We start from the raw sequence: 26980 nt of genomic DNA, 5'->3' as shown, positions 1-26980 counted from the left end.
AAAAAATTGCAGCAAATCTTGTTGGCCACAAACATGGGGGACTTCGGAGATTGAGGACCTTAGCCTACCAAATGAGAGTTCCTTTGAAAATAAGTGCTAGGACAGGAAAAAGCTCTCTATTCATTCAACAGTTTGCACTGATACTTAATGCCGAAGGTGTTGATGTAGATTTTGGCATTTGGGCAGCTGACCAGCGGAACAAGAATATTGGCCAGCTGGGACACCGACGGCATCTGCAGATAGGTTCTGGGAGGGAGGACCGGGGGGTGAGGGGGCGAAGATGCAAGGACGTGGGGGGCCAAGCTCAGGCCAGGATAGGCCTGCAGTATTTTTGTGGGACCCGGAGGAACATTCCTGATCCTCCAGTCCCCACAAAAATAACATGAAACATACCTTTCCAGGGCCTCTTCGGCCTGGCCGCCACATGATACTGGTGGGAGAGTGCACGGCGCACACTCTGCACAGTTCAGTCCAAGAATGGCAATTGGGATCCTATGTAGGTCATAGCACTCCGATTAGCATTGCAAACGGGCCGATCACCTGTCTCAGAGGGCCGCTCCAGCCACCCAGCGGTGAGGCCAGGGGAACATTGCCGTGGTCACAGTGATGGGTACTGCTCCTTTTCCACCGGGCAGGAGGCCTAAAAATTCACCCGGTAATTTCTAACCGACAGAAAGTGATTTTTTTTTTAGGCAAATCTTCAGACTCACCAGCTGCTGCCACAGAGAGGCTGAGATCATAACAGACTGCCTTTTATTCTGTGCCTTACCACAGCACTGTGATGGAGATTAGGAACTGCGGGGTTGGGGTGTGGGGTTGGTGGAACTGAACCTGTGTGTTGATGCTGCAACAACCTGTGCCACTCAACCCAGATATCCTTTAAATGGTAGATTGGGCCGATTATCATTCCACATGATCGAAAAATAAGCACTATTTAAACAGCTGCTGTATCTGACAGAAAAGCTGAATAAATAGTGGTGTTCCTGCCAGCATTTGGGACACACAGCCCTGCCCTCATATGTTGCAGTTGCCCTGGTGTGATAGGTATTTGACTTACTCATCTCACACCATGACTCTGCAGGAGTCAACATTGAGGTGTGCACTAACACAGATCACTTAAGCTGCTGCAGCAGAAGTAAAACGGGTCACTTTTTTTTTTAAACTGATATGGGCTGTAGCTATTTGGCACTACCCTCACCACCTGCCTGGCTGGATTTCAAAACACATAGTTACAGTGATCTCATCTGCATGAGGGATAGAGAGATTAGTGTGGCATTTCCTGCTTAGGGGCATACTTCACATTTAGTGCCCAGGCGTTCCATGGTTCATTTAGGCTAGACAAATAAACAAGCCATAATGGGCTATGTGCCAGAATGCAAATGTGTTCGTTCCAGTCAGTCACCTGAACAACCTGGAGCTTTAGGAGATTCTGTTCAATCTGTAAAAGCAATTTGATCTTACTTCAGTCAAGAGTCACCCTGTAGAAGGGAAAATGTAAATTAAAAAGAAACCAGTGGAGAATGTGTCCATGATCACGCTGCCCACCCTCTTTTCCATTTATTAGATGGAGCTCAGGGTGTTAGGCCTGGCTTCCTGATTTTGCCCTGTCCGCCACTGCAACCCTGCCCCAACTTTCCAATACAAGTGACCGAGGGTTGACATACACGAGTACATCAGAGTGATAGGGCGCTGGTTCTTAGCCACGATTCCCTACGTGACAATTTAATGTAGCAGTGCAGCCAGGGAATGGTGAGGCACTTTCCTATTGGAAAGTGGAGGGAGGAGAAAACTGAATTTCGCTCATTCCTTCTTGGTTAAGAGGGCAGAATTGATGAGAAGGCGGTGGCTGAAGGTGGATTTTAACTCACCCTGCCCGGCAAGAGTGGGGGGGGGCCCTTTAAAATGGAGCGTTCAGCCTTACCAGCCTACTGAAATCCCACTAGCCACCTCTTTAACTGCTCACTGCAGACGGGAGCCTCGTGAATTTATGCAAATCAGTCTTGGTTAGACCACATCTGGAATATTGTGTACAGTTCTGGGCACTGTTCCTATGTCCCATTATGTCAGTGGATTTTAACTCGGGCCTGAGAGGGGAAGTTGCTGTGGCTTTCCCACCAGGTGAAGGCAAGTCAGAAGCTGTCGGGAGGACGTAGAGACCCTCCAAAGTGGAAATCTTTCCTTTGTGGGGCCAGGAAGATCAGGAATGCACCTCTGGGTCTCACAAAAAAAGCCACGGCCTCCCTTGCCCTGGACTCCCCTCCCCTCCACCCTCCTGCAAGACCCTCCTGAAACCCCCTCCGCGCGACTTGAAGACGAGCCTTCCTTTGGCTTCTGGCCGGTCGGACTTACACTTCCGCCTGACGGTCAGGTGCCGCTTTCCACCTGTTTCAGGCGAGCAGCTAACTGGCGACATGCAGTTGAGTCCCGGTTGTTAAAATACCCCGGGCCTGCAAGTATATTTTGCACTCACCCTGTGCCCTGCCTGCCCGAGACTTGCTGGGAGTTAAAATCCACCCCTTGGTACCTGCACTCTCTCAGACGTTGAATCAAATGGGGGACAGTTAATAATCTACATCTCAGTTTGTTGAAAGGAATGTGCTTGGTATGGTTGGGTCCTGCTGGAAGACAGTTTGGGTCAGTTGCACATTAAAATCCAGGGAAACGTGTAGTCTCCAGAGATAGGGACACTCAGCAGAACATGTCAAATTCTGTACGATTATGCTCCTGTGAAGTACCTTGGGACGTTTTACTGTATTCAAGATACTTTATAAATGAAAGTTGCTGTTGTCCTGCACCCAGGATTGGTTTAGTTGGGGGTGATTTGCTGTGCCATAATTCTGTCACTGCAGATGGTTATTTTTGGTGACAGTGGTCAGGCGTTTTTTGGAATGAGTGGTATCTCTATCCTCTGAGCTCTTGAGGCCGAGTCGCATACTGCTGCACAGTCTCATGAAGAAACCCTGAAAAACGTACACGATTTACACACTCTAATTCAGGGGGTAACTTTAACTCCCAAGAACGGGTAGGTTGGAGTCAGGTGGGAGTTAAAAAAATAATTGTTTTTTGGGTCGCGACCGCAACCCGGCTCCACTTCCAGGTTTAACGTGGGCTCATAAAAGTACAGGCTCCCCCCCTGGGAATGCAAAGCCAGAAAATTTTGTGGCCGCGACCCAAAAAACAACTATTTTTAACTTCCCACCTCCCCCCTCCCCATCCGTTCTTGGGGGTTAACATGTCAAGGGAAAAACAGAAATGTCAAATGATAACATCCTCTTGTGTAAATATTTATCGTGTATTTAATTCAGAGTACATGGGGTTTTGTAGATTTCTGTCAATTCAATTCACAATATTTTATCAGGAATTGCAGCACCAGGGTGAGGGATAATTCCATTTAAGGACTGCAGGAGTGCTGGATCGGTAGTTATATTTCATCATGATGCACTGAATCTGTAGAGTGCCAGACCAAATCAGCTAGGTGCTCTCCCCCCGCGCCCCCTTGCCATAGTATTGAAACACTGTTTCGTGACTGAGAAAGGGCAAGTCACCAGTCACACCAATCCCATTTTGTGACCAGTGGTTGCGAGGTGCACAGTTGAGGCTCAATTCAGCCGGTGAGAGATCTGCACGTGTTCTCAGTGTGGCTCTTCCTCCTGTGCTGTGATTTTTCTTCTCATCCGCCAGCCCCATTTCTCCTGCCACTTCTATAGCAAAAGTTACTGTACATAGTAAATGGGGGCCAGGACTAGTTACTGAGCAAAGCAGGCCAGGAGAGGGGGTAGTTACTGAAAGGAATAGGTGGGGAATGGGAGAGCTACTGACCAGAATTGGTGGAGCCCCCCCCGATGGGACATGTTGGCAAAAAATCATGCAGCAGAAAATATCATTCTTAATAACATTATCCGGACTTCAAAAAAGCCTTAGCACACTGAGTTATTTCTTTGTAGGAAACAATTCTGCAAAGTAGGAAAAAATAACTAGTTGCATAGTCTTGAGCAGTAAAAGCTCAGAATATTGCCATCATCTGCGCGGTGAATGCCAGAAAGCTAGAGTGTGCAGGTCAGGGCGGGGAACAGAGCACATCAGTTTAAGCACAGAAACCCAGCTGCACTGAGCACTGAAACCCAGCTTCACTGAAGCCTACCTTCACTGAAGCCTACCTTCACTGAAGCCTACCTTCACCGAAGCCTGACTGCAATCAGCAAATATTGCAGTTTTGGGATTCAGCCGGTAGGAGCTGATCGTGAGCTACAGAAACTCACTAGCAGCTTCTGTCAGACTAAATAGAGTCCTGCAGCAGTGCCATCCTCACCAAAGCTGCACATTCTCTCTCAGGCTGTGAACATTTGCTTGTGTTCACAAAATGGATACAAATGAGGGAGGCCATTTGGCCCATCTTAGCTCAGAATAAAAAAAAACTTACATTCCCTCAGCTAACTATCTTGAATGAGTCAAAAGTATTCACTACCACTACAGTACCTAATGGGTCCTCATTAACCTTTGTGCTGTTAAAAAGTTGTCCTCAACAACATTTTTCTTGAAAACAAAAAAAATCTGCAGGCACAGGCTCCTTATCCTAACAGCAATATCGGTAATCCAATTTTTTGTGAGACCGGGTGATGGACACTGGTCTTCGGAATCCAAATTAAAATAGCAGAAGTATAAGAGCAGATTTAGTGTTTCGCAGTTCCGGTCTGCCCTTCAATTCCTGTCTCTTGTGAAGTGGCTCGGATTTTGATTTTCTTTGATCCCTGCTTACTTTTTGTTTGATCCCAGTCTTTTCTTTCATTATTCAGTCCCTCTTCATTCCAGTACTTGATCTGTCTCAGGTTATCTCTGGAGATCTGGTTACCTGAGTCATAGACCAGGAGAGATGGCCTTTCAGAACCACTAAGTGTACTGCTATAGAGCACACGGTGAAGAACTGATGACAGCTTTTTGCCATCTCTGCCCCCTCTCTTCCACTCATACTGTATACCCCAACCTTCAAACAAAAGGTACTATTTTAAATAAATTATATGGATCACTTTAAGTCAATGGGAGCTCCTTTTCCTCTGGCACTGGGGAAGTGGAGGGATTTAATAGTGGAAGGTTGCTGGCAAACTACTTTAATTACCTTTTATAGGGGCATTGTCAACATCACTATTTGGACAGCAAGTCACAAACTCTAATGCAAACAATACAACTTGCTTGGCAGTTTTTGACCTTAAAAAAATTCTGGGTTAGACATTGGTCACCAAGCTTAATGTATACTTTGTTGTTACTGTAACTATTCACTCCCTGATCCCCACACCTCCTGGATTTGCTCTCCAGTGCAGAGAAATGGCCAGTGAAATTATACTTTTACAGCAAATAAAATCAAAATGTTTTGAAATTGGTGATCAGTCTATGCTACTGTAGGAACTCCTTGTCTTTGTGTAGAAGCTCTGTCTAGTCATAAAACAGTTAAAGCAGACTATTAACTGGTTTGCCAAACCTTGTCCTGCCTTTATATAGGATGTGGAGATGCCGGTGATGGACTGGGGTTGACAATTGTAAACAATTTTACAACACCAAGTTATAGTCCAGCAATTTTATTTTAAATTCACAAGCTTTCGGAGGCTTCCTCCTTCGTCAGGTGAACGATGTGAAATCGTTCACATCGTTCACCTGACGAAGGAGGAAGCCTCCGAAAGCTTGTGAATTTAAAATAAAATTGCTGGACTATAACTTGGTGTTGTAAAATTGTTTACAATTGCCTTTATATAGGAGTACAAGATGCATACTCCAGCCTCCCAACCACCAAAAACAGCAATCCAGCTCAAACTGGTTTTTATAAACCCATCCAACCCTCATCCCTCCTTCCCACCCTCCCCAGGGTTTCATTGGGGCTGTGAGGTTGGTGGGAGCTTAGGAGTGTAAACTACTCTTCTTTTGACATAGGTCATTCAGAATTTTCTTGGTTTCGTGGGTGGGGGGGGTGGACTCCAATATGGACAATGTCCCCCTCCCCACTTCAATCACAGCTGGGGGGGGGGGGGAAGTCTGTGTGAGAGATCCTTTCACACTTTTTCTATCTACAATTGCCCCATAATCTATTTTTAAACAGCTTTAGCTTCTCTCAACTATTTTTTTCTTATTTGTTCATGAGCTTGTGCCACAAAAGGTTTTAGATTTAAGCAAAGTGTTGTGTGTTGGAGGGGTGGGGGAGGTTGATAATTGGTTTAACAAACATCAGCTTTGAAAACTCTGGCTCTATTAACCCTTTTGGCAACATAAGCTTACATTCTACTTTGAACATACTGCCCCTTAGATACCTGGATTTGTGTTTGAGGTCTTGCCCTGCCTGCTCCCTCTGAGCAAAGGCTGTACAAAGGGTAGCAAGAGATGAAAATATCCAATAAACATGTAAATGTTCTTTGCTGCTCTGCAGTACCAATGTCTCTGGAACCAACTGAATTAAAAATCTAAATGGAGGAGCAGCTTGTTGGAGCACCAACACATGACATGGAGGATAATAGGACCTGGGTCTCAGTTGCTCAGCAGAGAACAGGTGCTTCCCAGTGACGGGAGGAGAACTACAATGGTTAGAGCGTCTTCAGGTGTGCTCATCCATGAGAATACTACTTCACCTCTGCCATTGACAGGCGAGTATCACATCTTTGCCATTGATGAGAGGAGTACCATGCCTCTGTTATGGATAAGAAGAGTATATCTAAAAAGGTGCCTAGCAGCCACCTCAATGCAGTGTTGGCACTGATCTATTACACAAGGTGGGTTGGAGATAATGAGGGGGAGAAAATCGCAAAAACAAAAGATGTATCTGCAAAACATTACCCAAATATTTAAAAAGGAATTCTTCCTGTTTTGAGAAGGAGGGAGCTAAGAAGAATTGTTGTCATTCATCACAATGACTTCAGCATCAATGCACAAAACAGTGGGTGGTGATGCTCTTTTGCTGGAAAGCCCTCAACAGCAGAGACATGTTACTCTTCTTGTCAACTGCAGAGGCGCTAATTCCTCTCATCAACAGCAGACATATGAGCCCTGATTTTAACTTGGCGCACGTTCGGGGCAAGTGGGATGAGAGATGCGGGGTGGGGGGTGGGAAGGAGGGTAACCCCTCAGACACCTTGTGATGAGGCCGAGGCCATTTTAACTTCTGGGCTTCATTTACATTTCTCTGCACTGTCGCCCGCCTGCGGGAATGACATAAGAGCCGGAGGGCGGGAGCAGGAGATTGCAGGAAGCCGACAGCGCCTGGAACCCAAGGGAACAATCCCTGGTAAGGGAAGTGAGAAGTGGGGGTGTCTGGGGTGACTGCAGTTGGAGAAAGGGGAAGAGAAAGCCCGGTGGACAGGCGACCCAATGTTTCCTTGTTGGGCAACTCCTGCTCCTCCTGGGCCACAAATGACATTACGAAAATGTAAAAACGATCAGCTTCATGCAGGCCTCCTGATCCCAGGAGTTAAAATTGCATCATGGTGCCAATGACGTCATCGGGCCGTGATGTTCTCATTTTAATTAGGCCTCCACTCCTTTGTGACTGGCAGCCTTCTCACGCCTGATTTCAGGTAAGTTAAGATGGTGGGGGACAGGGGCGTGACATGAATCCACCCTTCTGTCGTAACTCCCTGCCTGCATGGTTTCTGCCGGGCGTTGGGGGTTAAAATACCTCCTGTGGTATTTCCTCATCACTTGCAGGTGTAGTAGTCCCACCATTTATGCCACTCTAATATAAATGACCTGACCTCTGGGGGGGTAATTTTTACCCTCAAGAATGGGTGGGTTGGGGGCAGGTGGGCTGTAAAAATAGTTTATTTTTGGAGTGGGACCACATCCCGGCTCCAGCCCACTTCTGGGTTTAACCCAGGTCTGTTAAGATGCGTGCGTGCAGAAGAAACCCAGAAGTCCCATCCCCACCTAAAGCCAGCGGTCGGATATTTAAAGGGCAACATACTTCATTGCGATGGTTGAAGGACTCAATTTTTTGTGTATTACAAATGTCAAACAAATTTTACCTTACCTATTAAGGTTTCCCATCGCTTCTGATTCACGTTAGGTGAAAGCAGGCGAGAAGGGCCAGACCCATGAGGTGAGTGCCTTTGTTGCACTGCTTGTAGGCCAGGAGGAGCAGAAGTGTTTCAGCCAGGCCCAACAAGCTCACCTGGCACGACAGGACCCCCCTGCGATCGGCTAACCCTCCCCCACCTCCGATGGTGGACTCCCCCCTCCTGGTCTTCTCCAAGGCCTACCCGATGTCGTTCACATCCCCCCCCCCACCACTCCGATTTCTTCCACGGCCCATGATCTCTCCCTCCCTTCCTCCCCCCTCTCCGATTCACGGTTCCTTTCCCTCCTAACAGGTAGCCAGTCTGTCAATCTGGCTGCCTGGTGCATGGGAAACCCGGAAGCACAAATACTTACCTTCAATTGAGTTGCGATTGCAGATTGCGACGCACTCACTTAACTTCCCTGTTCCCCACGCGAATATCTACGCATGCGCTGGGTTCCCAACTCAGAGCTAAAATCATGCCCCTGGAGACTCAACAGCCTTGGAGATGCACATTTTCATGGGTCTCATGAGCTGCTGTTGACAACAATAACAACTCGTATTTATATAACGCCTTTAACATAGAAAAACATCTCAAAGCACTTCACAGAAAGGTTTAGCCTGCATTTTTATTGAATGCATTCTCAGGCTGTGGGCCTCACTGGCAAGGTTGGCCTTTATTGCCCATCTCTATTTGCCCCGAGAAGGTGGTAGTGGGCCGCCCTGTTGAATCACTGCAGTCCGTGTGGTGAAGGCGCTCCCACAATACTGTTAGATAGGGATTTCCAGGATTTTGACCCATGTGACGATACATGCCCAAGTCAGGATGGTGTGTGGAGAATTTGGAGTTGATGGACCTGCACCTGCTGCCCTTGTCCTACTAGGTGATGGAGGACCCAGGTTTGGGAGGTGCTGTTGAAGATTCTTGGTGGGTTGCTGCAGTGCATCCTGTAGACAGGACGCACTGCAGCCCAGGAATGCCGGTGATGGAGGGGGTGGATGCTGAAACTAAAAGTGTGGAGGCAGGTTGTGGTTTTGAGCAGCAGCAGGAGAGCCTGTTAATGGGGAGAGCCTGGTGCACAGAGGTACATGTTTCTATTTGAGCATCAGTTCCCTAGAACCATCAGAGAGTGTGTTTAATGGTTCCATCTTCTGAACAGAAAGAGCCCTAAGGCTCCTTTGAATTGGGGTCTTTCACATTCCTGAATCAGTGATGGGAATAACATTCCTGCACTGTGTCCCATGTACAGCGGTGCATATTCATTTACCTCAGTGACAAGGGTCCTGAAATTTAACAGCCCATTTTAAAATAAATCTGATAATTTGCAGCAGGACCCTACATTAGAACATTAATACATGGAGTCACAGGGTGATGGGGCACAGGCTTAATTTCCTCTCCCTTCAAGTTCCCAATATCAGATTTTGCTGTTGACGTGGAAAGGATATTTGCATGGAGGTCAGTTGCCTCCCCACAGTTGGAAAGGGAGATGGAGAGAGACAAAAAAAAATCAGCGATAAAAGTCCCCAGACCGCTCTAGAGAACAGGATTAGTGGAAGCTTGGGAGCAGCTCACACGAGCTTATCAGTTGTCTGGTAAGTGGAAACCAGGAGTACTAGGAAGAAAATATTACGATTCAATACTTTGAACGTTTGATTTTTCTGATCACTGGACTAGGAAGAAGAACTTGAATTTATATAGTGCTTTTTTTATGTCCTCAGAACTAATGACTTACTTTCAAATTGCAGTCACTGTTGCTTTGTAGGCTAATGTGGCAGCCAATTTGCAAATAGCAAGATCCCAGAAACAGCAAAGGAGATGATCAATCAGTGAATATTGTTTTTAGGGGTGTTCAAGGAAGGAATGTTAGTCAGATACTGAGAGAACTCGCCACTGTTCTTCAAATAGGGCCAAGGATCTTTTACATCTGCCTGAACCACCGGAACAGGCAGATTAACTAATTACCTTCCTGCATCTCTAACAACAAAGAGGAGATTTAAGCATCAGTAATCTTAATTTTCCTCTACCATATCCTGTTGGAATCACTTTTGTGTCTTGGAAGGTAAATAGCTCTTAACCCTGTGGCTGATACTGCTGGACTTCAGAGCATGAACTGTTTGCCGTTTACTGAGTTTCAGTAACTCATCCCATCGCCTCCCTCCTTTTAGACGGTCAGTTGACATTTACCAATTCCAGTTTGGATCCCCTCTTTATTGATTAAAATCTCTGTGCTTTTCCTGTTCTGTTTCATACCCAAGTCAAAAGTGCACGGTGGGTGTGATACAGCAGGGTTGCAAAGCATGGAAATGAAAGGTTTCTGAAAAGCAGCATTTTTTGTTTTTTTAAAAAACTGGCTTCAGTACGTAGCAGAGGGCTGCATTTAACTCTTCAATTCTTACTGAATCAGATTTGCTTTCTTCCTAAAGCTTTTAGTTCTGTCCAGAACATGAATGAGGTGCGCAATCACACTGTCAACACGAGGCAATTGAGCCAATTAGAGAAATCGTTTGTATCTTGAGCGTGATTGTTCCAGAACAGACTTCTGCAGACTTCAAATGTGCAAGTGAGGAAGTTCTTTAACCCTGAAATGGTGTCAAAGAGAAACTTTACCTGTTGGACACAGAGGCTGGCAGGATGGCTGCTTTCGGGTTAAAGATATAGTAAATGTTTAAGAAGATAGTAACCTCTATCACACAGCTGTAAATGTGCTGAGGTTTTAAATAAAACTGATAAAGCTCGAGTGTTGCGTACTAAGATAACACAAGAAAGATCTCGCAATGCACCATCAGGCAAGGAACAGAAAAGTTGATCTTTTGACTTTAAGTCTAACATTAGCCCATTCAGAGTACAGTATATTTTACTAAGGTTCACACAGAGCGATCAGGGATTAAAATGGTTAACATATTTTACGAAGGACTTACAATTTATCTAAGGAAACTATAGGATCATGGCTGGTTATAGAATGGGAAACAACAAGAAAGGTAAAATATAATACTGAAAAAGAAAAGTAGTGAAAGACACAAGTTAAGTTGACCTGGACTACAGAGAAAGTTGCCGTGGGATGCTGGTGATACTCTGAGCTTTCATTTGAGGTGATGATTAAAAAAATATTCTCGTTGAGAATATATTTTCCTAAAAGCACACACAATGCAACCACCCTCCACCCCCCACTGCCCGGCCAACCCTAAATAAAAAGAGGTGCTCCTTACCTATGTCAGAGCTGCAGAAAGCATCCTGGGGATGGTTTGGCATGCAAGTGCACGCCTCCGTTAGCTCGGTGAGTTGCATGCCGCTCAAAGCCAGCAGCAGGCTCAAAGCTGCTGTGATAGAAATCGCCATTCTCTCTGAAAGGCTCTTTTTTTGGAGAATGAGATGCTTTGATAAATCGAGAGTTTCAGGAACCAAACAAAAATAATGGAAAAAATCTATACTATTTCGTTCTAATATTCCTGGGAATGTTCTAGGTGATGACAGTTCTTTCTACCCCTCTCTCTCTCTCTCTCTCTCCTGCTGAATGAGAGAATATAACTACCCACCATGTATTAGACAAGTGACATAATAGTTCTGCCCACCCCCTTGATGCAGCAGCCAATTAGCAAGTAGCAGATGGCTGTGATGTCATAAGAGGAGTGAGTGGCAGGAGTGGGAATACGGGCTGTAGAAGGACATGTTAATGATATTGGGATAAACAGCTGCCTTGTTAGCAACAGTGCAAAATAATTACTCAGTAATATCAAAAGGGAAAGACCTGTCGAAAGCCAGCAGATTAGGTCGTGTCTGTGAAGTATTTAAATTATAACGAGAAAGAGGGGAATGTGTTAAATATTAAACTAAATTGTTAATAAGTTAAACACAAATAGCCTGATATTAAGAGCAGACCTGACATTGTTCTTCCTTCCAGCCTCCTGCTTTTTTATTTCAATGGATTGCAATAACCCCGAGGAATCTGGCACATCATTGTGTACACATGACAAAGGTGAAGAGAGTGACAGGGTGGGAAAGAGAGGCGGGGGAGCATTCCATTCCTCTTTAACTGCGTGTCATCCCGCAAGTTAACAATGATGCAAAGGAATGAGATTAAATATTTGCGAACTGAGGAGTGGGTGGTGATTAGTCCCTGGAGAAACATCTGTTGTACAGAGAGCAGAGTGTTAGCTGGAAGGTTCTTTTTTAGTCTGTTTTGAAAGTTTGGTGGGGGTGGGAAGTAAAGTGTTTCCTGAAAAAAGAGAGGTGTGTACAAGTTTCTTGAGGTTAAAGAATTAGACAGTCTGTTCCCTCTGGTGTGTCATTGTCCACAATGTCTGTGTGCATCATCCATCTGCGGTGCGACTAAATTTCTTCAGTCTAATTCTTTCCAGAGTTGGTTGCATTATAGTGTGCCCACACACCCTGTCTTTGCCAGTTTTTTGCTTTTGGCAAGGAACTACAGAAAAGCTAACTGTGCCATCACACAAATCCTGGTTGCCGATGTGAGGGAACGTTACTTACAGTGAGAAGAATATCAGACACTTTACAGTAAATAGAATTTACTAGTAAGTTGACTATAGTGTTGCCCACAGACAGTTCATAAATATGTTTTTTCAAACATGTAAGCATTTATAATGGAGCTATTATTTTTATATAATAATTTTATTTTATATTATTTACTAGTTGATTGGCCATGGTGTTGCACATGGAGAGTCAAGGCCAAGTGTGATCAGGTGAAGTGGGATTAAAGGTTGGGAAGTAATTCAACCAGGGCACTCAGATGTAATTCAGTCCCCATTTTGTGGTCATACATTCTGTGCTTATTTTTATAGTTCCAATATAAATGCTTATGTTGGCAATTATAATGGAAATGCCACGGCCAACTTGTCATGCTGTAATTACATCCTTCTGCCAGGGGTGGCATTGCAGTACCTCTACTGGGGAAGGGCATTATTGCAGTATAACAAGTTTACAAAGGCAAGTTTCCATTATAAATGTGCACATGGGAATTTATAATGAAAAAAAGTTGACAAGAAGTGTGCACAAATAAAAGATCGCTATTACTAAGAGATCTCATATGGCATTGGTCAAGGTGAGTTTGAGGATTTGCTGTTTTATTATAGGGGTGATTAAGCTATTGGGATAACATCAGGCCCATTGATTTATACCGGCTGAATAAATCAAATTCCATTTTTTAAAATTCTGGGAATTTTATTAACTTTCCCTTTGGGGATTGAATTTCACAACTCTGTCCATTCTGCAAAAACAGTAAATGAGTAGTCGTTATTTTATTTATATATTGTTTTACCTGTGGATTTAACTTTTATCTCCCACCTTTTTTAAAGTTGAGAAAATACAATAAAATGGTATGCAACATTGACCAATTGGATATTTAGCAGTGCTGGGGAAGGGAAATGGAGTTCAGTTGCACTTTGGGCCAGTCTGTGCTTTAGTAGCAATGGGTGATCATTCTGAGCTTTGCTGGAATTGGGGAATGGTCTCGAGGTTTGGCATAACTAGGAGGTGTGTCCCGGAGCTTGCAAAAACTGCAGTGGGCCTATGGAGTTTGCAGCATGGGAGAGTCCTTTATTCTGACATTATTGTGGAGGGGGGACTTGAGATTTGGCAGAACCGGGATTGAATGTGAACTTGTGGATTCCTGGTGTTTTACAACATCAACCTGCATTTATATAGCATCTTTAATGTAGAAAATGTCCTAAGGCGCTTCACTGATGTAATCTGACGATAGTCGACACTGAGCCTAGAAAAGAGATATTTAGGAGGGGTGACTAACAGCTTGGTCAAAGGGGTTGGTTTTAAGGAGGGTCTTAAAGGGGGAGATGGAGACGATTAGGGAGGGAATTCCAGAGCTTATGGTGTTGACAATTAAAGGCTTGCCCACCAATGGTCTCGGCGAAGGGTACGGGTTGCACAAGCGGCCAGATTTGAAGGAACAGAGAATTCTGGGGTGTTGTAGGGCTGGAGAAGGTTACAGAAATTAGGAGGGGCAAGGCCATGAAGAGATTTGAACACAAATTTGAGGCATTGGATGACCAGAAGCCAACATAGGTCAGCAAGCACAGGAGTGGAATAGGACTTGGTGCTGGATAGGATACAGGCAGCAAAATTTAGGATGAGTTGAAGTTAATGGAGGGTGGAGGATGGGAGGGTGGCCAGGAGAGCATTGGAATAGTAAAGTCTGGAGGTGACAACGGCATGGGTGAGGTTTTAGCTGCACATTGGCTAAGGCGGGGGTGGAAATGCGTGATATTATGAAGGTGGAAGTAGGCGGTCTTTGTGATGGAGTCAAATAAGATACTTAAGGTTGGGAGAAGTCTGATTCAACTTGAGATCATGGTTGGGGAGGGAGATAGAATCGATGGTGGGAGTTTGTGGTGGGGGCCAGAGATGATGGTTTTATTCTTTCCAGTTGCTTAACTAGAGAAAACTGCAGCTCATCCAGGACTAGACGTTGGACAAGTAGTCTGGCAACACAGAGACAGAGGAGGGTTCGAGAGGTGGTGGAAAGGTAGAGCTTGGGTGTCTTCAGCGTACATATGGAAACCAACCCAGGTCTTTGGATAATGCCGCCAAGGGGTAGCTTGTAGATGAGGAAGAGGAGGGCGCCAAGGCTAGATCCTTGGGGGACTCGATGCGGCAGTAGGAAGAGAACCCATTGCTGAAAATGCTCTGACTATGATTGGTTTGGTTCGAGTGGAACCAAGCGAGGGCACTCCCACTAAGCTCGGCAACGGAGGAAAGGCATTAGAGGAGGCTGGTGTGGTCGATTGCAGGAAGGTCAAGAAGGACGAGAAGGGATGGTGCACTATGGTCACAGTCACAAAAAATGTCATTTGAGATTTTAATTAGATTCATGCATGAAGTTGCGGGAAAGATGGGCAGAGATTTGGGAGGTGAGACCATGTTCAAGTGGAGAGGAAAGCGAGGTTGGAGATGGTGCGTTAGTTTGCAAGGACAGCGGAGTCAAGGTTGGGTTTTTTGCAAAGAGAGGTGATAATGATAGACTGTGGATCTGGGAGATACAAAACTGAGGTGCTACAGCATCACCAGTGATGGGAGGGTGTAATTACAGAGTTACAAATTTACATAGGCAGTTTCCATTATAAATATCAACATAGGAATTTATAATGTAAAAGTTGACAGGAAATGAATGTAAATGTAAGGTTTCTAATATATTACTAATTGAGCTCCCATGGTAAATTGGAGATTATGGTAGCTCTCTTACCTGTCCTTAATGTCTTCCCATTGCTGTTTCTCTCTGTCTGCCACCTTCTACTTTTTTTCTATTCTCTTCTGCTTCTCTCTCCTGAAATCTTTTTGCTTTTTATTGTGCCTTCTGCTCCTTTCTCTTTTTCTTCTTTCCTTTTGGGTGGGTGATGGTAGGTGGCATGGCAGGGAAAGGAGGTACCAATGGCTGTAGGTTGCATTTGGGGTGGGGATTTCCGAGACAATATGGCCTCAATTCTTCCCTTCCCATCTCCTTCCACGGTCACTCATACTTCCTCTTACCCCTTCACCTCACCACTACTTCTTTCCCTTCCTATTACCCACTCAATCCCATCACTACCTCTACTTCTTCCCCTTTGGACTATGCATTCAAGCTTTATATTCTCCTCTCCCCTTGTTCTGCTGTCAGTCACCTCAGCTTTAACCTTTCATCCACTTGCTCTAATTTTCAGAGGCCTTCTGAATTACCTGATCTCAGCTGGGGCAGCAATAATGGGCCCCCGCTGACTGCAGCAGCCCTGGGCTATGTGGGGAAGGAGAAGAACATCAGCCAAGATTCCTGTTCTACTGACCTGTACTGGAAAGTTTGTCTGTGTGGGTATCGTGTGAAGACAAAATTAGGTTACGATAACCCCTACCGCTCCCCTTCCTCCCCCATGTTTGAATGCTATACCAATATTCTCTGTGTGGGCTTACACATGAAGAATCATCTCTTAGGCAGAGTACCAAAGGAGACTGGTGCCAATGAAACCATGGGGGTAATTTTAACCCCTCCCCCACCCCCCAGGACGGGCCGGGGAGTGGGGGGTTAAAATCCAAAAATGGTAAAGGCACTTCTGGTTTTGACGGAGGCGGGTTAAGGGGAGGGCGACTAACCTGCTCTCGGGAGACAGGTCCCTAATTTAAGTATTTTATTGACGCTGCATAGCTCAAATTTTAGCTCTGTTTCAGATTTAACGCTGGCCAGCTGAGTTACCCAGTTACCCAGGGAGACGAGAACGCCGGATCCAGCAGGTAAGTGCTTTCCCAGCATTGCTTGTGGGCCAAGAGGAGCAGGAATGCTTCACCCCGGCCCACCAAGCAAACCTGTTAACCTCCCCGCGATCGGCCCCCCTCTCCGTGTTCAATCAGACCCCCACCCCACCTCTCCGGTCCCCGACCAATCTCTCAGAACCCCCCTGCGATCTCTCTGACCCCCAACCTACCTCTCTATCCTCCAACCAACCTCTCCACGCACCCCCCCCCCCAACAATGTCCCACCCACCCCGATGTCTCCCTCGACCGATCTCTCCGAGCCCCCACCGGCGATCTCTCCAACCCCCGACCTATCTCTGACTTCCAACCGATCTCTCTAGGACCCTCCCCCATGTCCCCCCCAATCGATCTCCCTGGGCCCTTCCCCCCCCCCCGACCAATCTCTCCGGGCCCCCACTCCCCCTCAATGCCCCCCTCGGACGATCTGACCAGGCCCCACCCCCACTCTTGATCCCCACCCCCGACCGATCTCCCTGGGCCCCCCCTCGATGTCGCCCCCCGACCGATCTCTCTGGCACCCCCCCCCCCCACATCGGTCCCCTCTACTAATTTCTCTGGGCCCACTCCTCGATGTCTCTCCCGACCAATCTCTCTGGCCCCCCCACCCCATCTCGATGTCCCTCCTAACTGGTCTCTCCGAGCCCACCCCTCGATGGCTGCCCCCCACCGATCCACTATCTCTCCCTCCATCCCTCCTTTGCGCTTCCAGGCCTTCCCACCCAACAGCCAGCCAGCCTCTCAATCTGGCTTGCTGTGGCCGGGAAACAGAGTCCAAAAATTTAAATCAGGTCCTGCAGTTAAATTCGGCAGGACCTCTGGGAAACCTGTATTTCCAGGTTTCCCGGCCGCTACACCTCCCTCCCACACCCTCCCCGCAAATATCAGGGCCCATATCTCCACATGGTGCAGCACCTTCAGGAGAGGAGGGAAGAACAATTAGGGCAAAAGAACCAGAAGTACAGAGGGGAGCAATAGGCTCCATCCCAAATTGGGAGGTTTACATTTTTTACCCACATGGGGTGAGATAACAGCTGCCTCACTTAAACCTAACACACAGAACTGGTTTATCCAGGCTAGGAATATCCAGGCTTCAATCTCCATTCTGTGCTGAATTAACTAATCTCAGCTGGTGTGCAGGTACATGTGTGTGGACATTGGATGAGGATAGGATCAGACTCACCTGTGATGGTCCTTGTATTCTAATATTCTGCCAACATTCACTGTCAAATCTCACAGGAATAATGGTCACCCATTGAGGTATGGCAGGTGATCAATGCCTGTGGAATCTGTTCCTTAGCAAGGAGTTAACACCTTCAGAAGAAAAAGGAAGCAACTTGGGCAGTGGAAAAATTCCTCACAATCCCTCTTCTGCATTGTACTGTTGATATTCTACCAGTGAGATAAGATTCACTGCTGATGTTATATTTTGTGAAATGTAGACAACAACAAAAATTGGGGGGTCTACAGAGGGAGTAGCTTGTCTTGGGACAAGCTACTCCCTCTGTAGACCCCCCAATTTTTAACATTCATTTTGTCTTTTAAACAAAACACTAAGGTCTTTCTTTCTATGAGCGTAGCTAACCAATTCCAGAGTTAACGGAAGGAGCAAATCACCAGACTACCCTCTCATGTACCTCTCCTAGTGACCAGTTAAATATTAAACACATCATTCGGAGAACTATCACCCAGGACGATAAAAGGTACTCACAACTCCAATATTGTGGTTTGATTGGCTGATATTTGCCACATGCCTCAATGGAATGAACATGATTTGGCATTTGGGTCCGTTATTTGTATGTCCCAATGTACAGCTTCAGATTAATAACATGCGTGTTGTTTTAATCATGTGTTGTCCCTCAGTTAGAAAGTTCCAAGACATATCATTCATGAAAAAGATACAATTGAGGCTTTAAATAGTTTGATTTATTTTTTCTAGACGAAATCAAACACATCATCCCCCCCCCCCCAGCTTGCCCTTAATGATTTCACAGCTCCTTGTTCTAAGTGATTAAAAATATCAAAAAGTTCCTATCTCTTTGTAAAAATCAGAGCCTTTCGGTCTCTTGTTGAGATTCCGCAGTGTGTATAAGATGTGTCTGTTTCCATAGTTACTGGTTAAGAATCCGGCCTCTTTAGTTACAATGTAGATTAGGTATCAGACGAAAGGGTTGGAGAATAGTGTATGTGTGTGGTGTGGGGGAGGGAGGCGGAGAGTGAGAGCTGTGTGTTAAGTGAAATTCTTTTGGCACTGGCTTTAGAGAAAACTCACTTGTGTGTGCATGTTAATGATATTACTCAACTTGCTTTTCTTTCATGAAGGGAGAGAAGCCAAGACCCCTAATTAACGGGGCACATATACTCGGCCAAATTCTATTTGCAAGAGGCCGAGCGTGCAGCATTAATTTGTAAGAACTAATTACTGTAGCCTGACTCAGCATAAAGGGGTCTGAACTCTCTTTTCTGGTATGAATATTTCTAATCATTAGTGGAGGAGGACAGAGTGGAGTAGCAAATAATAATTCAAATAATCAAAAAAAATGTTGTTTAATTGTATGAGATCTCGCTGCTGACTCCCCATGCTATGCACCAATTCCCCTGGAGAGCTGCCAGGTGACTCACTTTCAAATCTCCATCAATGAAGCTCTGATGTGTTCGAGCAACTTGAGGAAGAGTCCTCCAAACATTATTTAGAGGGGCACCTGGTTCCACTTGTCACTTGCTGACAGCAGCATTCAGAGATTGAAGTAGTTTGCCAACCATCCATGGTACCATGCGTTCATGTCCCTGCATTCTAGCCTTGAGTAGATTTCTTAAAGCTTTCTGAAGATCAGATTCCCAGAAGCAGGCAGCATAGCACTTTGTGCTGACAGTGCAGTAGTACTGTTGGGGTTCATGCCTGCAATTCCTTGCACATCTGTGCTGTCGAGGGTGAAGAAGAAAGAAGGAACTTGCATTTATATAGCGCCTATGATCTCAGAACATCCCAAAGCACATTTAGTGATTTCTGTACTTGAACCCCCAAATCCTTCTGCTCCTTTACAGTTCCTAGCTTCTCACCATTTAGAAAATACTCTGATCTAATGGATTGTCCTGTATTAAAGTCTTGTGACAGAAAGGCCCAACTAACAGGGGAACCCTCTGGCCCTTCTTCTCATGTGACCAGGTTACAAGAAGAGAATTTCCCTTGCATTCCCTGTCATGATCCAAAATGCAGCTCAGCACTATTAACAGAAGATACAAACTCCAGCTGGAGCATTTGGTGAGAAAAGAAAAGGAGCCACACGGTCAAACAGGCAGAAGGTATGAACTGAAGAGCAAAAGCACACACTGTCGGGGCTTAGTCACCCCACCCAGATACATCCACTCACTGTCGTCAGTGCTCACGGTTTGAACAGATGTTTTTAAAACTTTACTAAAACAGAAATAAAACCAAAAATAAAACAAATCAGAATTCTTTACCTTTTCCTCTTTAGGGCAGCTGCCTACACAAGGATGAAATCCTGTAGGGGCCCTGTTAGAGTGAGAGGCTCAGAATCATTGCTGAACACTGCCTGTAAATGGCTGTTGTGCTCACACGCTGATCAGTGCAATTTGTTGGGCAGGATTCCAGCATCTTTCACATACTCAGCAGCACTTTTATATCAGACAGCTCCATTTTAGGAAGAAAAAGGAAACAGGTTGGTGATCCCGCAGAGAAAAAACAAGGGAAGCATTTATTTTCCCTGTGGAACCTTGCGATTTGGCTCATCCCATTTGTGACCGACATTATTTCACTAAACAAGCCAGTTCACAGTGGTGTTTCACTGCCAAGAGAGTCGTGCAGGGAAAAATAATGCAATAGCTTAACCTGGTAACAATTATACAAAAAGCAGCTCGTTGCCAGTCAGGGTTTAATTAATCCAACACATGGTTGTAAAGTATGAAGCCCAGCTCTGAAAACTGCCTTGTTTGCTGGCCAGTGAGCAAAGTATTTAGAAAATGGCAAGTCTATCCATGTAAAAAGGTTAGAATCAGAAATTATTCATTATCAAAAATACCTTTTCTATTTCAGTAGAGGCAACCTAAAATAAAATCTGAAAAAACGTTTGGCAAACTTTTGGTTGGGCAGAGAGAATATGGGTTGAATTTTCCTCCCATTATCCCACCCGAAGCCAGGCAAGATAGCGGCAGAAATGGGGCATTAAAACCTAGTGTCACCTTCTTGCCCTAGCTTCAATTTTACATTCCCCACCCCTCCAGGACTGCTGCTGGCTGCCCCTTCCCACATGAGGCATGTAAATGCAGGGTTAGGTGGACAGGGTTGCAGCGGTAATGCCTCTAAAGCACAGCGGTGGAGTGAGAGGGCCTCCACTCCCTTCAATTTGGCCTCCACTCATTTACCTGTGTAGGTCTCGGCCTCTGTCGAGGCCTGCAAGGCTGTAGCCCTTGCTGTCTTTGGGAGTTTCTGCTCGTTTAAGGTCTCTTGCTGCCTCTAGCGTCAGTCACTGCAGAGGCATTCCCCCTGCAGCACCACTGGTGGCACTAACGGCTCCCTCTTGGCAGCAGGAATCCTTCTAGGAGGCAGCCATGCATGGGTAATAAAGCATGACTCGGGAAAATGGGTCGGGCTTGCAGCGTATTGGAGGCCAGGTGGAAGCCTTGTCCCATAGGAGCAAGTTCGCTGCAAGGAAAATCCAACCCCATGTGTCATTTTTGGCATGAAAACATCACGTGCAAGTGAGACAACGCTGCGTTTTGATGAGGTAAAGGAACAGGAAGGCTATAAAGTTCAATAAACCTCTCACTTCTCTCCATAGCTCTTCATCCTTTCTCTTTTGAGAAACTCATCTAATTGTTTCTTGAACCCACTTATACAGCCTGCTACAGTGCCCTTCCCTACAACTCTGTTAACCTTTGAGTTAAAATCTTCCAACTGAGTGCTAGTGTGAACTGAGATGGGGCAGGAAATTTGCTGGTATGGATTGGAGAGAGGGAGAAGAGGAGAATTCAAACATGAATTTTATTTGCTTTGCCTTCTATCTGAGACAATTTGTTGCACTTTAGCAATGCCCCAGTTGGGACCAGATGACTCAGTATGCACCAGGGGCCTCCCTAATCTGTTAATCCAGCACCCACTGTTAATGACTGTGTAAACATTTATAATGGGAAACCCCTATTTAAACATGTCAACATTTATGATAAGAAAACCCTATTTAAACAAGTCAACATTTTATAATACGAAGACCTCGTGTAAACATTTTACTATCACTGTTTGCTAATGAGCTGACTACATCACTTAAAATACTTCTTGGAAAAAAATGACAACCTGTTTTTATCAGTAATTGTAATTTATAATGCCCAAAAGATGGCTTTAAACAAAATAGAGGCCCAGAAATTTCTTGGACTTTCTCCAGAGACTTACTATAACTCTGGCAGGAGTCCAGAGGAACCCAACTGAAAACAGCAGGGACCCTGTTGCATTGGGTAACACCGTTTCTGAGATTTTCTGGGCAGCATTGTGAGGGGTACAACCTCCACCTGCCCCTTACAAGGCAAATGAGACAGAGAGCGTCCCCTCGGGCAGGGAGTCCCTACATCAGGAGCTCCCTCTTCCTTGGCTCAGGCATGACCCAGCTTTGGACCAGAGGCTGACACGCCAAGTGAGATCAGACAGTAAAAATGGAGGCCACGGGAATCCTACATGCGGTCTGAGGGGGGCCTATGGAGCCCTTTCCCCCAAACATGGCCAGGAACTGGATTTTGCAACTGCATGGGACAGGCAGGATGCTCCTGTAATACCACATGCAGACACGGCCCCATGATAATTGGGTGCCCTCCTGAAAATGTGGGCATGATCCTTATGTAATTGCCGATGTGGGGGCTTCAGATTCTTGGGACCACATTTTTAAAAAACATACATATTTAATAATATCATGATTAAATATTCCCATTGAATTGTCTTTTAATACCTTCATTTACTTAAAGGCCTCAGCCTCTCTCAAAAACAACAAGTGCAGATCCACATCTGTCAATGAAAGCGGTAGTAGGAGTGACCATTGGACAGAATTTGTGAAGACAAAGTCTTGCCTTCACAATGTGGACATCCTCCATTGTGTAATGCGGCACTATTGCTGTACCATGTGGGACAGACTAAGGACAAACCTGGCTGCCCAAAACTGAGAGACAATAAGGCACTTTGGGCCATCTGCAGCAGAAGAATTGTATAACACTACAATCTGCAATCTTGTGGCCTGGCACATCCATCGCCATCAAAACTGGGAGACCAATCCTGGTTCAATGGGTAGTATAAAAGGGCATGCCAGGAGCAGCACCAGGCATACTTTAGAATTCGGCATCAACTTAGTGCAGCTTCAACACAGCACTATCTGCAAGCTAAACACCGTATGCAGCAGGTTATAGACATAGCTAAATGGTTCCACTACCAAAGGAACAGAGCAAAGCTCAGTTGCCCTATCACATCTAGTTGAGAATGGTGGTGAACAACCAGGCAACTAAGGGAGGAGGAGGCCCCATGAACATCCCCATCCTCAACCATGGTGGAAGCCAGCATGTGAATGCAAGATACAAGGCAAAAGTGTTTGCAAGTGTCTTCAACCAAAAGTGCCAAGTAGAGATGATCCTGCTTGGCCTCCTCCTGAGCTATCCACAATCTTGGATCCCATGTCCAGCCAGTTTGGTTCACTCCACGTGTTGTTAAAAATTGGCTAAGTGCACTGGACACAGTGAAGGTCTGACAACATACCAACTGTAGTGCTGAAGATCTGTGCACTAGAACTAGCTGACCCCCTTGCCAAGCTGTTCCAGTACAGCTATGGCACCAGCATCTACCTGACAATATGGAAAATTGCCCAGGTATGTCCTATCCCCAAAAAGTATGATAGATCTAAGTCAGTGAATTGTTGTCCTGTAAACTGGCATGGGTTGTTTCATTATCTGTGGAATTGTAAATGGATCATCAGTAAGCAGCACCAAACTCCTCCCAATCATCAGTAAAGTAATGGAAGGAGTCACCAGTAATACTGTCAAGCTACACCTACTCACCAATAACCTGCTCACCGATGTTTAGTTCGGGTTCCACCAGAACCACTCCAAACCTCACCACAGCCTTCAGCCAGGCATGGGCACAAGAACTAGAGCAGACTTTAAAATAGCTACTCCTGAAATTAAGGCAGAATTTGTCCAAATACAGCACCAAGGAGCCTTTGAAAACTTGAGGTCAGCTGTTGGTTGGAGGCTAATCATCCCATCCTCAGGACATCAATGCAGGAGTTCCTCAAGGCAGCATTCTTGGCCCAACCATCTTTGACTGCTTCATCAATGACTTTAACTCCATCATAAGGTCAGGAATGGTGCTGCTCACTGATGATCCATTTAGAATTCCACAGATAATGAAACAACCCATGCCAGTCTACAGCAGGAATTGGACAACACCCAGGCTTGGGTTGACAAGTGGCAGGTCACATTCATGACACATAAGTGTCAGGCAATGACTATTAAGAAAAGGTCCAACCCCTTCCCTCTGCACTTCAATGTCACCACCATCGCCAAGTCTCCCACCATCAGAATATTGGGGGTAACCAATGGACCAACCACATCGACACCATTGTTACAAGAGCAGGGCAGTGGCTGGGTATTCTGTGACGAGTGGCTCACCTCCTGACCCCCTAAAAGTCTTGCCACCATCCAAAAGGTTTGTCAGGAGTATGATGGTGTACATACCACTCACCTGGATGAGTGTAGCTGCAACACCACGTAAGAAGTTTGACAACATCTAGGACAAAGCAGTTTGCTTGATTGACCCACCTGGCACTTAACTCAACATCAAGGCAGCATTTGACCGAGTGTGGCACCAAGGAGCCCTAGTAAAATTGAAGTCCATGGGAATCAGGGGGAAAACTCTCCAGTGGCTGGAGTCATACCTAGCACAAAGGAAGATCGTAGTGGTTGTTGGAGGCCAATCATCTCAGCCCCAGGGCATTGCTGCAGGAGTTCCTCAGGGCAGTGTCCTAGGCCCAACCATCTTCAGCTGCTTCATCAATGACCTTCCCTCCATCATAAGGTCAGAAATGGGGATGTTCGCTGATGACTGCACAGTGTTCAGTTCCATTCGCAACCCCTCATATAATGAAGCAGTCCGAGCCCGCATGCAGCAAGACCTGGACAACATCCAGGCTTGGGCTGATAAGTGGCAAGTAACATTCGCGCCAGATAAGTGCCAGCCAATGACCATCTCCAACAAGAGAGAGTCTAACCACCTCCCCTTGACATTCAATGGCATTACCATCGCCGAATCCCCCACCATCAACATCCTGGGGGTCACCATTGACCAGAAACTTAACTGGACCAGCCATATAAATACTGTGGCTACGAGAGCAGGTCAGAGGCTGGGTATTCTGCGGCGAGTTTCTCACCTCCTGACTCCCCAAAGCCTTTCCACCATCTACAAGGCACAAGTCTGGAGTGTGATGGAATACTCTCCACTTGCCTGGATGAGTGCAGCTCCAACAACACTCAAGAAGCTCGACACCATCCAAGATAAAGCAGCCCGCTTGATTGGCACCCCATCTACCACCCTAAACATTCACTCCCTTCACCACCGGCGCACTGTGGCTGCAGTGTGCACCATCCACAGGATGCACTGCAGCAACTCGCCAAGGCTTCTTCGACAGCACCTCCCAAACCCACGACCTCTACCACCTAGAAGGACAAGAGCAGCAGGCACGTGGGAACAACACCACCTGCACGTTCCCCTCCAAGTCACACACCATCCCGACTTGGAAATATATCGCCGTTCCTTCATTGTCGCTGGGTCAAAATCCTGGAACTCCCTTCCTAACAGCACTGTGGGAGAACCGTCACCACACGGACTGCAGCGGTTCAAGAAGGCGGCTCACCACCACCTTCTCAAGGGCAATTAGGGATGGGCAATAAATGCTGGCCTCGCCAGCGACGCCCACATCCCGTGAACGAATAAAAAAAAAAATCTATCCCCTCCATCATCGGGGCACTGTGTCTGCAATATGTACTATCTACAGGCTGCACTGCTGCAACTCACCAGGGTTACTTCAATAGCTCCTCCCTCCCCTTTGACCTGTACCACAGAGAAGAATGAGCAGCAATGTTGTGGGATCACCATCACCTCCAAGTTTAAATCCAAGTCACATACAATCCTGATTTGGACATATATCACCATTCCTTCATTGTTGCTTGGTCAGTGTCCTGGAATTCCCAACCTAATACCATCATGGGAGCACCATCACAACAAGGAATACACGGGTTCAAGAAAAATGGCCATCACCACCTTCACAGGGAAATTAGGAATGGGCAATAAATGCTGCCCTGCCAATTTCGCCCACCTCTTGAGAACAAGCTTTAAAAATCCCATCACTCCATGCTGCGTATTGCAGCATTCCTGAGTGACCCTTGACTAAGACGTTCATTGGAATTGTGACCCTTGACGAAAACTTAGTAACACTCATTCAAATTTATCCCAGCCTGTAGTAATATGGAGCATCAAGTGGAAAGGACAGTCTGGTGGACAAGCCCCTGCTGTGCAGTATTGTACAGTGTCTAGTGGGGCAGAGCAGAGCCCTTATCTGACACCACTGGCAGGAGGTGTGATGAGCTATTTGCTCTTGGTTCATTTGTAACCCAGAAGTCACGTTCAGTGGTTTATTTGAACTTTTGACTCAGGAGCAGCTGGATCTAGGCAAATAATCCAATTACTGACATCAGCAAGCATGTATCCAATGTGCCCCAGGAGTTTGAGAATGACATCTTTCCATCATCACCCTAGGGTTATTTTTTGTGACAAGCTATTTCCCTTAGTAACTTCATTATTCTGAAAGGGGAACTAAAACAGGCAGGACTGCTGTACACCTGCATAGCAGGTGCAGACTGGAGGACAGTTGAGAGATGTAAAAGAACCCAGGGTCAGGGGAAGCTGACTGTACCGCACAGTGGGACAGGCGTTGTCACCTCCAAATGACCATCTCATCCACAAACAGAATTCCAATGGACCAAGCCCCTTCCCTTTCATTCATCCTTTATAGAAACATAGAAAATAGGAGCAAGAGTAGGCCATTCGGCCCTTCAGGCCTGCTCCGCCATTCAAAATGATCATGGCTGATCGTCTAACTCAGTACCCTGTTCCCGCTTTTTCCCCATATCCCTTGATCCCTTTAGCATTAAGAAATATATCTATCTCCTTCTTGAATACATCTAATGACTTGGCGTCCACTGCCTTCTGTGGTAGAGAATTCCACGGTTCACCACCCTCTGAGTGAAGAAATTTCTCCTCATCTCGGTTCTAAATGGCATACCCCGTATCCTGAGACTGTGACCCCTGGTTCTGGACTCCCCAGTCATCGGGAACATCCTCCCTGCATCTAGTCTGTCCAGTCCTGTTAGAATTTTATATGTTTCGATGAGATAAGAAGGACGTAAATAGCAGAGGATGGTTTCAATCCATCGATCTCTGGGTTATGGGCCCAGCACACTTCTGCTGCGCCACTCTGCTACATAATTTATGCTGGTTGTTCTTCATGTATGAATTGTGGCAAGCTGTTCAACTATGGGGAGCATATTAACCAAGCCTGATTCTGTCCACATTCAATGCCCACGCGCACACACGTCAAACACGATAGCTAGCAGAAACAAGCACATAATTAATAACCGTACTTCCATGGTATATCAATAGTAAC

The 26980-nt window shown here is 46.0% G+C and overlaps 2 protein-coding genes across 2 annotated transcripts in view; one reads left to right on the top strand and one right to left on the bottom strand.

Moving 5' to 3' along the window:
* The window catches only part of LOC137334735 (metalloproteinase inhibitor 3), a 32075-nt gene extending 20516 nt beyond the window's left edge, over positions 1-11559 (bottom strand). Inside the window, exon 1 of the mRNA XM_067999648.1 lies at positions 11237-11559. Within this exon, the coding sequence (XP_067855749.1) occupies positions 11237-11366 (130 nt within the window). The 5' untranslated portion in view covers positions 11367-11559. The remainder of the gene's footprint in view (positions 1-11236) is intronic.
* Positions 1-26980, top strand: part of LOC137334736 (synapsin-3-like) — a 202772-nt gene that overhangs the window by 127441 nt on the left and 48351 nt on the right. The window lies entirely within an intron of this gene.

The sequence above is a fragment of the Heptranchias perlo genome, chromosome 18 (genome assembly GCF_035084215.1).
Source record: "Heptranchias perlo isolate sHepPer1 chromosome 18, sHepPer1.hap1, whole genome shotgun sequence".
Lineage (NCBI taxonomy): Eukaryota > Metazoa > Chordata > Chondrichthyes > Hexanchiformes > Hexanchidae > Heptranchias > Heptranchias perlo.
Note: the sequence above shows the minus strand (reverse complement) of the source record. Positions and strands in the feature narration are given on the sequence as shown.